The sequence below is a fragment of the Anarhichas minor genome, unplaced genomic scaffold (assembly GCF_050575085.1).
Source record: "Anarhichas minor isolate MPS153535 unplaced genomic scaffold, ASM5057508v1 ptg000058l, whole genome shotgun sequence".
Lineage (NCBI taxonomy): Eukaryota > Metazoa > Chordata > Actinopteri > Perciformes > Anarhichadidae > Anarhichas > Anarhichas minor.
The window spans coordinates 9,904,632-9,918,968 of NW_027466504.1; the positions used below are offsets into that span (position 1 = coordinate 9,904,632).

The window sequence follows — 14,337 nt, forward strand, 5'->3', positions numbered from 1 at the left end:
TGTAGTAGCCGGTTCTTTCTCTGGAGGGGATGCTCCTTACACTTTCATCAAAGCCACTAGATGGCAGTCATGTAGCTCTTTGCACTGCGGTGTCACTTCTCATTACTTGCCTTGGGACAGTTTTGAGAGTGGCTGCTAATATGGGTCATGCTCCCCAGAGGCTGGACCTCACACTTCCCATTAACCAAGCCCAAGGAGAGGTAACCCTGATGACATCACCAGGGTAGTGCCCCTTTGACTTACCCGTTTAACCCAAACAAAGGCCAATAGCCCCGACATGCTCTCGGGTCTGAATTGTCCGTTCAGTTTATCTGCCCAGTGTTCAGTGTGGAGAAATGCAAGATGTCTGTTATTGTTTTACCAAGCAATTAGAGCATCAGACATAAAATAGCTCCGCCTGTCACCGCTTTGTAAACCAGATCTAAAGAATTGATGACCTTGTATTCCTTTCAATGCTGTCCCTTTCAAGTAACTCATTTAGGTCTTTCATACAGTTGTATTTTATGAAATATGAAAAGCTCCTTTTCAGCAGCGTGGCAAAGGCTACTTTTCTTCCAACATTCACTGGAAAAATAACTAACATTAATTCCTCCAATGTTCAGGCTTATCTTTTGAGTTTTTTGGCCAAATTATCTTCATGTAAAAACCAGCAGCAGTATAATAATCTGACTTTAGAGATAAAACTTCAGTAACCAACTTCTTTTCACAGCTTCGATACTGTCAATCACTTTTAATTAACTAAGCCCTGGTGTGACTATCTAATCTCGCTCACATTTCTGCAATAATACTAATATATCATTTATTATTTTTGCATTAACTTCTAATACATGACATATGGCCTAATGGAGCGTATACACTCGCTGCATTCAGTGAGAAGAAAAAGCTTAATTCCTTAGCACACTTGACAAACAGCATGTGCATTGTCCATACTGTTTATGAATCCGCGCTCTGAGGAGACGGTGTGTACATTTCTGTGCCTACACACACAAAGGGCTGTTGACTTTGGAGGGAGGTCTGCAGTCACTCCAAATACAACAGCCCCCCCCTTACCAAAGTCTGACAACCACTGGGCGTTGCTTCAGTGCTCACCAAGCAGGGGAAGCTGACAGAGCAGGCTTGCTCGGGGGTTTACACAGCTGAGCTGGTGAGGAGAGGGGGGGGGGGGGCTGCCTTACAGCCACTGTGGAGCCGTTACTGGGCAATTTCGCAGTCCAGATGGAACTGATGTTGAGAGACTCGATGCCGTTGGGCGATTTTTTGCTGGCAGCATGTTGGAATCCACGAGCACACTACCAGTTGCTGGACCTTTAGGATTTTAAAGCAGAGTGTTGCTTTGCTGCCGTTAGTGCTGAAATAAATGAGTTAATTAATTAACTGAGAGAAAACTAATTTAACATTTCTTTTTAGAGTCAATTAGTTGTTAAAGTCATTTATCAAGCACTACCACTGGTTTTAGATGATTTTCTGTTTCATATCATGATAAATAGATTTTGGTTGTTTTTTTTGACTGTTGGTTGAATACAACAAGTTGACTGCATTTTTCACAATTTCCAAACAGACTAAAGTGGTTCATAAAACAAACAAAGTATATGTAGATTAATCTCCCATGAACATCACTGTTATCAGCAGCACTGGTTATGGTGAAGGAAGTGCTGGTGGGCAAGGAAGGCTGTACAGCAGATAAATGAATTGAGTATTGAGTCGCTGTCGGTGTCCAAAGAACACCATGTATCTCCTATTTTGGAGAGTTTAAATTTGTCAGAAAAAATAATTTTACGATCCGTTTGATTGCAACGCCAGACTTAAGCTCTGTCAAGAACACGGGTGAGGAGTACCGATGAGAGGCCCTTCAACCTAATCTCCAGCCCAGCAATCGCTGCAGAGTACCACGTCCGTCTGTCAGTCGCAGTGTGTGCAAGAGAGCAAGCCAGCTCGTTTCAGGCCGATGCAGCACAGTGTGTACCAAAGGGGCTGCAGGACAATCTTTAATGGGCAGCAGAGGCCGAGGACTGCCCATTTCAATTAGACAAAACTGCTGACCACTCTTGCACACACACACACACACATTAGCATCTTCCCCTGGCACACATTCAAAGGCACGTCATACAATCAGCTGAGCAGTTTTGCTCCGAAATGTTCCACCCAATTTCATTTTCACATAACAAATGGCTTCCTCGGTGCGCCGTAGATTAGTCTCACTAATCCCCCACTGTTCTTTCCCCTCAGAGTCAAAGAGTGAAAACGAGCACATGGCAGGACAACAATCAAACTTACGAGTCGAGCAGAACACAGTCGCTCATGAATAAAGCGTAATCGGTTTTACGTTATTAAAAACATCTTTAATAGAGCATTTCTTTTGACATCCGTCTTATATAAAGTGTTTCAGTGGGCAATAATTAGAAGAATACACACTTTGAACAGTACATTGTAAAGCAAGACGAGCATCATTGATCTTTTATGGGACAAAATGAAGACGCTGTTGGAGCGAGAAGACTGGATGAAGAGGCGCCAACAAGATTACAGACGTCTGCTCTCTGTCCCACCAAAGAAATAGCAAAATAAAGGGTCTGTTGTCCGTAGAGAACAGACTTACTGCAGCATGTATACAGCCGAAGCTCAAATAACATGGATTCCTCTTCCGGCCTTTTGCGGTAAAACGTGTTAAACGCAGATATAAAAGAATAGAATACGGCAGAAATAATAATAATCATTTTATTATATACAAATACCCACGATGCCTTGGAGAGGCATGCTAGAGAAGCCTTTCAGGGACAGAATGCGCTGCGTCAGCATGCTCCACTCACTATATTGATAGTTTGAACTACAGCAACATGCGTTGATGGTTGAAGATGTCTCTCACAGCTGCGGTCCGAATGAGTCCATTGCATTAACGGTCTGTCTGAATGGTTGAGACCTGTTGCAGGTAAACGGTGTTTGATGCTGCTTGACTCACACGCAGTCTCTACTGCGTCTTTGGTACGGCGAAGTCCCAGGCCGTGTCCTGGGCACACTTACACATGGCCCGCACCAGCCGAGTGAAGCCCATGTCCTTGGGTTTCTCCAGCCCACGCATGAGCCGCTGCTTCATAATTGCTATGAACTCCCGATTGCTAAGCTCTCCATTACCTGAGGAAGACAGACAGGGAGAGACAGGAGGAGGGAGAGAAAGGGTGATGGACAGGGGAGAGATGATGAAATGAAGAAGAGCGAGGGGAGGAGACGACGTCCATTTATTGATGATTTCCACCCGTCAGTTGAGGCTTTATTTGCTTTCCATGAATGTAGTCAGCCAGGTACTTACCATCGCAGTCGAACAGAGCGAACACCACGTCACACACGTGGTCCGACAGCTCCACTTTGGCCACGGTGCGGGCCACCTGCTTCATGGTGACTGAGAGAAGGAGGGAGGAAACCACAGAGAGAGAGAGAGTCACCATCTTGTGGAGGAGAATAATAGAGGTGCGTGTCACACAAGCCAGCTCATAAATGACTCATGTGGAGGACATTGTGTGCCAGACAAACTGCTTGGGATCGATAGCAGGCAGGACTCCCATTCACCGGTAGACTTTATCTGATAGAGAGAGAGAACGAAAGGGGCTGAGAGGAGGAGGAGGAGGAGGAGGGACAGGCAGCATCAGGACATCTAGCTGAAAATGAAAAAGGGGAATGAAAAAAAAAAAAGCCTCTGGGGTCATTTCAGAAAAACAAATAGATAATAAAATGATGAAAACCTACATAGCCTCAGACTTGAAAAGGCTCACAAGGTTTAAGAGAAATAGAGGAGCATGAGGAAGAGGAGAGGTTGGGGATGAAAAGAATATCTGACAAAATCTCCCTGCAAATGGCAAGACAAAAAAACAGCTGAATCACTCCACAGAGAATCTCATTAGTGGCCTTCTTTTCTACCTTTAATAATGAGCAGTTCCAGATAACACCCACATATGAGAAACTGTTCTAAAAGGGTGTGAAATCATCAGAGAGTGAGATGAAAGAGAGAAAAAGAGAGAAACACAAGATGTAAAAGAGAAGAGAGCAATAGAAGAGCTCCTTAAAGAATACTTCACCCACAAAATGACCATTTCATGACAATTACTCACCTCGTGTTGCCTTCAATTCATGAAGAAAACACAGCGTACGATTTAAAACACATCCACGTGAACAGTCTCACGCCTGTGACTGGATGAATGAGACTTGGATTATACTGCACGAGTTGTGAGTTTTTTGATCCACCGTGGAGGCATGGAAGCAACGTTTCCTTTGAGGATTCAAGGCAACAAGAGGTGAGTAATTGATGTAGAAATGATCACGTTGTGGGCGAAGTATTCCTTTAAGGCTCGACGAGTATGGAGACGGTTTAACTGCACGGACAACGGGAGCACGGAGATAATATGCAGACGCATGCCTGGCAGCTCTCAGCAAACCTACAGAAGCCTGATGTTTTCAATACCCCTCTACAACACACACACACACACACACACACACACACACAGCTTGTTACTGTTGCTGCTGCTGGAACCATACGCTGCAGACGAGCACCTCGGGGTAGACCCTGCACTCTCTTACAGCAGAAGCTGTTTCATCAGTGAATCAGAACTAATGGCTGTGCTGACAGAAGACATATGGAGGCCCATTGGAGGACTGAATCACTGTAATAAACTAAGAAAACATTGAGTCATCGAACAACTTGCCATACTGTCAAAGCTACAGGCCCGTGCTGCTCTCGCATTTAATCCACTTTCATTGTTGGGATCTGACAGACGAATGACTTCAGTAGAGGTTCATGTTGTGGAAGATAAAGGAAATAAGACTCATTTAATGAGCAATTTGACACTTAGCAATTGTGTTTTTGAATAATCATTGTGGACACATTCTTCAGGAGTAAGAATGCCGAGTCAACAACAGTCAACACGGTCAACATCATGATCCTTCTTCATGGAATCAAACCCCATATGTGATGCTATTAATGCTCAGCATCTTTCTACAATACAATGCATTTACGATCAGTTATCACCTCTTTATAAATGTATTTTTTATCATATTTTACGTATTTCCACACCGGTTCAAATGTCCTTCACACACACAAGGAAACAGCCTTTTAACGGTTTACTCTTCACTCTCTTCATATTTTGTTGAGCTGGATGAAGTTACTGCCGATGCAAACTAAACATCCAACAGCAGCTGCTTCACATTAAGAGCATTCTCAACCGGCCAAACCAGAGGTAACGTCTTTATGTGAAGTACCAGAGGAAACGCAATGAGCGGGTTATACGAGCGGTTATCAAAAATGTTTCTACTAAACAAGATTTTTGTTTCTGACAGCAGATCAGTTTTAAATGTTGCACGGGAGTCATGGAAGCAGAAGCAACCAGAGTGAGCTAAATAACAAGTCTTCTTACAATCAACACTTGAAATGATACAGACACTTGCAAATGACTAAGTAGTAAGAAATGTAAACCGTACTTTTCACTTGTTTCCTTAAGAATTCATTAAACCTTTTTTCTTTTGAGGAAGCAATGAGGAAGATCTTAGGTAGATGAAGAGTTGCAGGTGACCCGCTTGCACCCCTCCAGCTCCTCAACGAGGTAACCCACATTTTACAGCGTCCTGCTGCTGTATTGAAAACTGCTAGCTGGAGCGCCACGTAACCACAGGTGTTGCCAAAACAAACGAGGACTGAAATCTTTAGAAGTACAATGTTAGCGTCTTGCTTGACGGTACTTTAGAAGTGTTGTTAGAGCTTTTGTTACGCTCCAGTCAGCAGCTTACAGGTGACATACACCATCCTGGAGCAACCATGTAATGACGGGTCCGCCCAGTCCCAACCCTACTCTCCCTCCTCCCCCGGTGATGACGACGCTGGCATGTGTCAGTGGGCATCGGTAGCCTGCAAAGAGAACCGTCATGTGTGCACGTTCGTGGCTCTTGGATTCAATGCATGCGCTCTCCTGCCAGCCTGGAGGAAGGTAGATAAAAAGGATGGATGGACAAACCGATGACAAATGGCTGAGCAAGGATTGAGAGCAAAGCCAGGCAGAAGAAGGTGGGGGAAGCCAATCTGGAGTGCTAACAGCTCGGAGAGACCGAGGGTGAAAGTGACAACAGTTGGGGCTGAAGGGGAGTAATTCTGGAGAAAAGAGAGAACGGGCACATGTGGGAGTACCTTTGTCTATGGAGGCTCCAGCCATGTGGTAGAAACTCAGGGCTGTGTCCACGTCGTTCACGTTCTTTAGGAAGGTAAAGAAGTTCTCCACCTCCTCAAATGTGATGCCCTGCATGAGATGAAATAAACAAAAATGAGTCTGGTGAGAAAACTGCCGTCTTACCGGGGGCATTAGAGCTCCCAGATCGTTACAAAAACATCGTCATTACACGAGCTGGGACCGCACAGTAACATTCCGGGAGCGGCTCAGCAGTGTGACACAAACGACAAGAGGAAGTGGGCAGAGGCAGTGGACACACGTGGATGAACAGTGTGTGTGGCGTGGAAGAGGACAGGGGAACAGACGTGCACATAGAAACACGGACGCACAGTCACACAGCTGCCACGCTGCTGATGAGCTCATTTGCAAAAGAAAATTGAGCAGCTGGTCTCAGGCTGTAAATAACTATTTTTCTCATTTACATTACAGGTTATGCCAATGCTGAGAGACACACCGGCATGGAAAAAGAGGGGAATGGGGGGGGGGGGGGGCTTACTGCAGTTTAATTCCTTAGAGAGACACAACTCTGGCAGCACCAGCCTCATCTCTTTCTCGTGCCTTGGACACGGCAGCTTCCCTGCTTTCTTTTCTCTGCTAAACACTGCATTTAACCATCAAATGTGCCGTATCATGGCTCATGTGATGCTTACTATCTTTGGGTAAAAGAAATAACAGGGATGGATCTTTGCTGCAACACTTCTGGGGATACGATATGCATGGGTGTATCTTCAGTCAATTGACTGATGGGGCTCATTACGCTGAGGCATGAAGCCAAAGTTGATGCAAAGCACTGGAAATGGGAGAGGGATAGGTGTATAAACTCTGAGCCCTCTGCATCTGGAATATTTTTACATCTCTCTTGTTTGGTGTGTCCCAGCGGAGTCATCTGACTTGCTTAGAGCAAGGCGGTGGTGTTTTGTGAAAGTACGTGTAGGGGAAGGAAAGTCAAAACTCTTGTTTGCAAGAAAGCGTGCATCTGAACTAAACAAAATAAGCATCCCGAGTATAATAAGTAGACTGACTCCTTAAGTTGTTTACCTATAGAAGAGCAACCAAGGAGGACAAAGCCTGAAGGCTTTATTAGGAAGCTCTAACAGAGATGGAGTAATTGTGCCCTGCTGCTGAGCACTGGCTTCTCTGTGTTTGGTCACCACAAACGGAGATAGCGGAAGGTAGAAGAGTAAGTGTCAGTCAAGTGGATAACGTCAGGCTCCGAGTGCGCTGTCCTCTCCGGGTGATGTATCACGTTACGTCCCAGTCTGTCTCACACACTCGCAATGTCCCGGCACAATCTCCTTTTCCCTCAGGCACCCACCGTCTGTCACGCATCCTCACATGTAGGCCGCTTTATCGAAACAGTCCACGCCACCAAACGTAGCACCACATAAAACCGCAAAGTACCAATCACTTATCTCAGGAGTTCCACAATAACATCACCTGTGCGTCCTTGAACATCTTCTTCAAGCCCTTCTGCATCTGCTTGAGTTTACGGGACTGGACGCCGCTGTAGGTCAGCAGCATACCCCCAAACTGTCTCTCGCTGATTCTGCCGTCCACAGGATCGTTCCTCTCGAACTGTAGCGTGAGAGAGACACAGATGAAGACTGAGTGCTGTGCAGAGGGACAAAACAAATGAATAGGAAGGAGGAGGGCATGGTGAGATGGGGAACAGTAAATACTGGTGTCAGGCTTCCGGTTGAATCATGCTTGGAGCCGGCATTGGCGACACTAAATCTGAATGTGCAGGCTTTTATTTCTTTATTATTATTTTTTTACAATGTCCCACTGGGGTATGGCTTAACAGCTGTGGGACGTCGCTGTGTCAGGTCAATCCAGTGGATTTATGTCTGAGTCTATGCGGCTCCCTCCCTTCTTTCTCTCTTGAGCACGCCGACCTCTCAAAATGTTAATTTGTCGCACTTGAGAGAGGCAGCTCATGACTGAGCTGAAATAAGCCTGCAGTAAAGATTTCAGGGGTGACCTGACCCGCAGAGGATCTACCCGTTATGAGGGGAGGTCAAAATGAAATGAGTTTTTGTATGTTTTAGCTTTGTCTGCTGAAAACGACACTATTAGAGCGGTGAGAGTGAACCACAACAGTAAAGATGATGGCAGGACGCGCTTAACGACAGCAGCTCTGGTTATTCTGACATTTCGGTTGTTGTGCATCGACATACAGGCTTGATGGAGACAGCGACAATGAATTCCTGCGGTATTTTAAAATGTATACATGATGCTCTGAAACCTTTTTGTAATTCCAGCTTCATTGGGAATTAAAGAACAAGAGGATTCATGAACGTTATAGAGACAAGAATAAGAAACAACTGCTACAGCTGGTGAACAATGGCCTCGGGTGAGCTGCAGGGTCAGCACATAAAGAAAGAGACGAGTGAATTGGAGGAATTGGATTGTATTATTCATGCTGGTGTCATTCTCATCTGTGGCGTTATGATTTCCCTCTCACAGCATCGTGGTACCATTAAGAACTGACAGATAGCGCTTTCTTTCTGGCAGATGCGCCGACTCCAGTCCTATTCTTGGAGCTTCAGATGACGGCACCCATTACGGTTCAGTGATCAGCGAGGCACTCCCCACGCTAATTAAATGGATTAGAATAACCATATGCTCAGCAACACTGATCGGTTGCTGTAACTGTAGAGGCACGAGGAGGGGTCTGGTGTCACGCTGAGGAAACAGAAGATGGCTTCTATAACCAAACGACACAGCTTTGAGAGAGTGACACTGGCATAGTGCTGACAGACCATCCACACAGTGCTTCTGTCATCCTCTGGCCTGCTTCTCATGTGTTTTATATACAACGTCATAACAGGAACAGCAATATTTACTGCTGTCCACTGTCAATTAGCATAGGCTAGTCCCTGAATAGGTGCAGCAGAGACTAAGATTTAAGATTACAAGATATTGATTAGAATTGTAAGCAATAGTAGAGTAGCATCATGCTATATTCCTCCACTCGTTCATTACCTCTAGTTTGAGCACGTCATGCTGCAGTTCCCTCTGAAACTCCAGAAAGCTGCCGATGGTGAGTTTCCCCTTCAGGTCTTCTCCAAAGAAGTAGGTGGTGAGAGCCGAGCTGCAGCCGGCCGTCTTCAGGGTGTTTCCTGTGGTAGAGCGGTCGCGATGCCGCATGCCCATGCTGGTCTGGGAACGAATGATGCTCTGGACCTAGGGATTGAGAGGGGGGGGGGGGGTCCCATGTCAACCAGGACGATGGTGTAGACTAGGTTTCAGAGGTACTTGTGACTATTTACTTATATTAATCCACTAATATTCTCATAAAAAAATGATGTTGTGAGGATGCTTGTGAGGTTTGTATAAGATTAGCTTGATTTAAAAACCACTTGGTTGCATCATATTAAAAAGCAGTTGAAAGCATCTTTCATTCATTCTCTGACATAATGAGGTTTAGCTCAAAAAATCTCTATACAAACAATACTGTATATCATGAACTCTCCATCACATCCAGTGGTAGAGATCATGATATCTGGACTAAGTGCGCAGCACAGCACTTATCTTTTCCCTCTGAGAAAATGTCAGTGTTGCACATCAACCTTCCTTTAGTGCCTGTCAGCGTGAGTTACTGGTTACTGTAATGCAATCAGTCGCTGCTGTGGGTACAGCACGGTCCTAACGGGTGGGCTCGCTGTTTGAACCGAATGTCTCCTTTCAATATACTGAGTGTGTGCGTGTTTTGTGTGTGTGTTTTGTGTGTGTGTGTGTGTGGCTACGCACCTGTTCAAACTCCTCAAGATCCACCTCTCCATCGCCGTTCAGGTCAAACATCTTGAAAGCAATCTCAAAGTTCCTTTGAGGAGCTGGACACAAAAACACAATTCTGAAATCAATACAACACAATATGAAAATGGCACGTCACAGTGGATCCACCGAGCTTTCATCATAAACCCCCCCCAGTGGTGCAACATGGGGCACTTTAGAGGGGCCGTCAGACTGCACAATGACTGCTTCACAGAGCTAATCTGGAATATAAAATTTGCATTAATGACATTTCAATTCGCTGCACTGGTTTTCAATCTGTGTACACTTTCTGCAAATGGCATTTGCTGTACTTCTGCTGCTAAACACCCACGTCACATTAACGACCACGCGGCCAGAGACAGTGAAATGAGTTTTCAGGCCAGCAGCATAACAAGGCTGAGTTCACAATGTTAGCACCCACAGTCTGGTAATGACAGAACAAACAAAAAAGGGAATGGTTAAACAAACAGCGCTTCCATTTAGAGTTGTTTACAGAGACTCTTTTAGCTCCTTTCTCTTTCTCTCTCTTCCAACCCAACCAGTCGAGGCAGATGGCCGCCCACCCAGAGCCCAGTTCAGCCCAAGGTCTCTACCGTTACAGGGAGGTTTATTCTCGCCACTGTGCTTGATCATGAAGGAATGTTGGCTCTCTGTAAGATATACACCTGCTCTATATGAAGTGTCTTGAGAGAACTTCTGTTATGATTTGATGCTATAACTATTTAAAAAAAAAAAGTATTTAAGTATTTAAAAAAAAAAAAAAAAAAAAAGTTGTTTTAAAGTTTACAGCTGTTACATAATGTATGTAAGCATTTCACTTCAATAGAAATCATGTAACCATTTAGGCTATTATTTTGAAGCTTTCTTTGGTACATTTTCCCATCATAACAACACTGTTCATCTGATTTAACGCAATAATATTTACACTCATTCTATTATACAACATCTATTTGATAAATTGTTTTTATTGCTTCACTTTTTACTACTGTATACAACTATAAACAATTCCTGCCCTGGCAAACCAACGCCTTCAAGGGATATATGAAAGATGAATAGAGTCATATCTTACGAATGATTCCGTATAAAAGCAGTAAATGTGTACGACTATGAGGCCTGAACCAATAGGCGAAATCCTCCGTTGCACTATTTTTGCTGCCGTGTTAAATGGATTGAAAGCAACCATAAGGCACGCTGTCGCGTCTGCTTAAACATGACTTGTCCTTGAAAACGTCCCCAGAGACTTCCTCCATATGAACGGATTATATTAAACGGTCAAGCTAAGCCGGGGATATGACTTTACCAGGCATTGGAGAGTAAGGAGTCAGAGCCTTATTTTCATTATTATGAACTGTGACACATTTAGAAAAGGAGGTTTTTTTTCACGTGAAAGTTACTCTCTGTATTCACCACCAATGCAGCTCAAGCTAACGGATTATGTGAAACACATTATTTACCTTGAGAGAGCTGGAGATCAGACAGACAGCTCCGTAACCCGGCTAATAATATCATATTGGAAAATATCGCTGTGTTTCAATCTCTGTCTTAGACTGATGCAGTAAAAAAAGAAAAAGAAAAAGCCCAGAGCAGAGAAGGAAATGAAAAGATCTTCTTTGGGTTTGATTTGTGATCAGTGTGTAGGATTTGAAGGATGTGGGATTGAATGGGATGGGTCATATCAGCACCATTAGATCTCTGTGCAGTCAACAATGTACTTACTGGACAGCACAGTGGTGAGGAAGATGTAGTCAGAGAAGGAGATAAGGCCACATTCTCCCAATGTGTAAAATATGCTGTCCTCGTCTGCAAACTTCTCCCTCTCCTGGGCGATCTTCTGCTCATTTAGGTCACAACCAAAGGAAAAGGTCGATTAAAAACATAGGATTTTTTAATTCAGCACAAGCCTTACAGCTGTTACAGTTGTCCCAGGTGTGGCTTTGTGTGTGTGTGCGCAAGCAAGTGTGTGTGTCTGAGAGTCAATCAGAGACTGTTCAAAACACAGGATTGTACACACCTACTATACTTCCACACACACAAACAATATTCCTGGTACACAAGGAGGGTGATGGATAGACAGTTTTTCACAATAACAGTCATGCAAATGCTGCATACACATGAAGCCGTACAGGCAAGTGAGGGTTGTAGTGACAAGCAATTAGTTTGTGGTCAGTTCCAAACACTTTATCCACCAGAGGCTGTACTCACAGTGTGACACTGACATAAAGAGAGGAAAAACATCACGAGCGACTGTGACACAAACACACACTATTGATTAACCATATAGAAGACACAACCCCAATGTATTAATCATTAAAAACAAAGTGACTTTAGCCCTCTCTTTCACACACGTTTTTCTGTCAGCATGTGTATATTCACAGCATTGCATGAAAGAGTGACTTAACCACATGCACACTACACACTCGGTGATAAGAGACTTGAAAAGACAGCGTCCACCAAACAGAGTGGACAGACGGACAGAGCATGCCTGGGGGAGGGGGTGGGGGGGCTGGGCCACGCTGAGCCCATGTGGAGTTACCTCCGTCTGTAAGAGGTCCAATTCAGAGGAGGAAGGAGGAGAAACAACTGTTAGAGAGCAGCGTGGCCTCTGCTGTCTTTAGCAGGGCCTTGAAAGACAAAGACACGCATGTGCATTTATAGTGCGCACGCACGCGCACACACACACACATACATACAGAGATAGCATCTTGCTCAAAACGAGATAATTGGGGGACACCACTCAAATTGAATTTGATGTCTCGCTGTCTCTGCAGCTGTGAACAGTCAATTAAACTCATTATCTGCATTGTCAATGGAGCTGTACGCTGAGTGGAAATTGCAAATGAAAGCTAGTCCCATGTTCTCTCTTAAATTAATTGGGAAAAGCATACACTGAATACTAAAATGTGGTGGCACCCCCTTAACAGCATAACATCAAATTCTTTCAAATTCGTTCCCCATGAACCGACTCCCTCCTCGTGATGAACAGAAATCGCTGCTAAAGACAACTGGTATGAGCTTCTATCTATCAAATACATCACTGTCCCCAATTGGTGTCTTGACTCTTACAAGTCGATGACGCAAATATAGAAAATAGTGGTTTCTATTGCATCATTTATTATTGATGCTATCTACTGTACATTTTACAGTACAAAGGGAGAAGGGAGTGGGAGAGAGAGGGGGAGGTGAGAGAGAGAAAAGTTATTTTTGGAGCAGTGCTACTGGTTGAGAGGCAGACACAGAGAAATAACAAAAGGCAAACGTTTCATTCTTTGTGCCATAAACATTCAGGTGAGTGCAAGTGTAAGAGAATGCTTAGAGAGGGACAGGTATGTAACACGTAATTAAAGAGTAAAGAGGGAAAGTGAGAGTAATAGAGGTTGGTGTTGGCTACTCGACACACAGAGACAGCCTTCTAGGCCTGAGGTGAGCCAGAGTCCTAGCACCAGTCCAAAAAACAGAAAAGTGTGTATTTTAACGGCACAGACGGCTACACAACTACGCACATGAACACACTGGGCCTTGTTATAATGATCAGAACGGAGGCACAGAGCACATTAGGCATAATAACTCGGTTTTTTCAGCGTCCCGAGTCAAGGACGAGAACACCCCCGCAGAAGAGCCAAAATGACGTTCAGCGAAAAAGCATCCGAATATAATTGGCCAAAGAGGAGCCAAATAGCATATTCAGCTGATAAAAGAGGAGATCTCAGCGTGTGTGTGGAAATACTAACCAATAAACACACAAACATGGAGCCCGTAGTCTTCTGATGCAGCCGGTGTTCCTGTCAGAGGAGAACACGAGTCTCTCTTTTTAGGATCCCACTCTACAGCCACAGACTTCACTGTGCTGAGCGCACAGTATAGCTTTCACTCTCTTGCTCTCGCTCACATACACAATGTTCTATCATACTGTAAATCTCTCCAACAATTGTATGACGTAACACTGCACTCTCTCCGGCAGACAGAGAGCGATGGCAGTGTGTATATCAAGCTGCGCTGTGGCTTTCAAAAACCACGTCCTATCCTTCTCTTCATCCTCCATCTTTCCTTCACCTCCAATTCCCACTGAAGTTGTTATAAAAATGCATTTATAATTCAGATAACTGGTAAAACACGTTTTACCTACAAGAGATCCCCATTAGGTTACTTGATTCCCCAGACTCTGCGTCTTATCAGTCGAGTCTTTCATCAGTTTTGATTCATCTACCCAGAGGACATAATGCCTTTCAAATATGCGGCTGCAATCACTAAAAGGATCTCAACTTCATCGGAGTCTGTATTTAACACCCATCTTAGATTTCCCCCCAAAGCACTGATCTTCAAATGACTGTAAATCTAATTGCTGCAGCACTCAAGTTAATTA

The 14,337-nt window shown here is 44.3% G+C and overlaps 1 protein-coding gene across 1 annotated transcript in view; it reads right to left on the reverse strand.

Annotated features, from left to right (window-relative positions):
• Window positions 1-2,317: 2,317 nt before the first annotated feature.
• The window catches only part of micu1 (mitochondrial calcium uptake 1), a 28,766-nt gene continuing 16,746 nt past the window's right edge, over window positions 2,318-14,337 (reverse strand). Inside the window, exons 6-12 of the mRNA XM_076076529.1 lie at window positions 11,694-11,808; window positions 9,954-10,036; window positions 9,186-9,386; window positions 7,638-7,775; window positions 6,161-6,269; window positions 3,302-3,391; window positions 2,318-3,126 (exon numbers count right to left, since the gene is read on the reverse strand). Of these exons, the coding sequence (XP_075932644.1) occupies window positions 2,963-3,126; window positions 3,302-3,391; window positions 6,161-6,269; window positions 7,638-7,775; window positions 9,186-9,386; window positions 9,954-10,036; window positions 11,694-11,808 (900 nt within the window). The 3' untranslated portion in view covers window positions 2,318-2,962. The remainder of the gene's footprint in view (window positions 3,127-3,301; window positions 3,392-6,160; window positions 6,270-7,637; window positions 7,776-9,185; window positions 9,387-9,953; window positions 10,037-11,693; window positions 11,809-14,337) is intronic.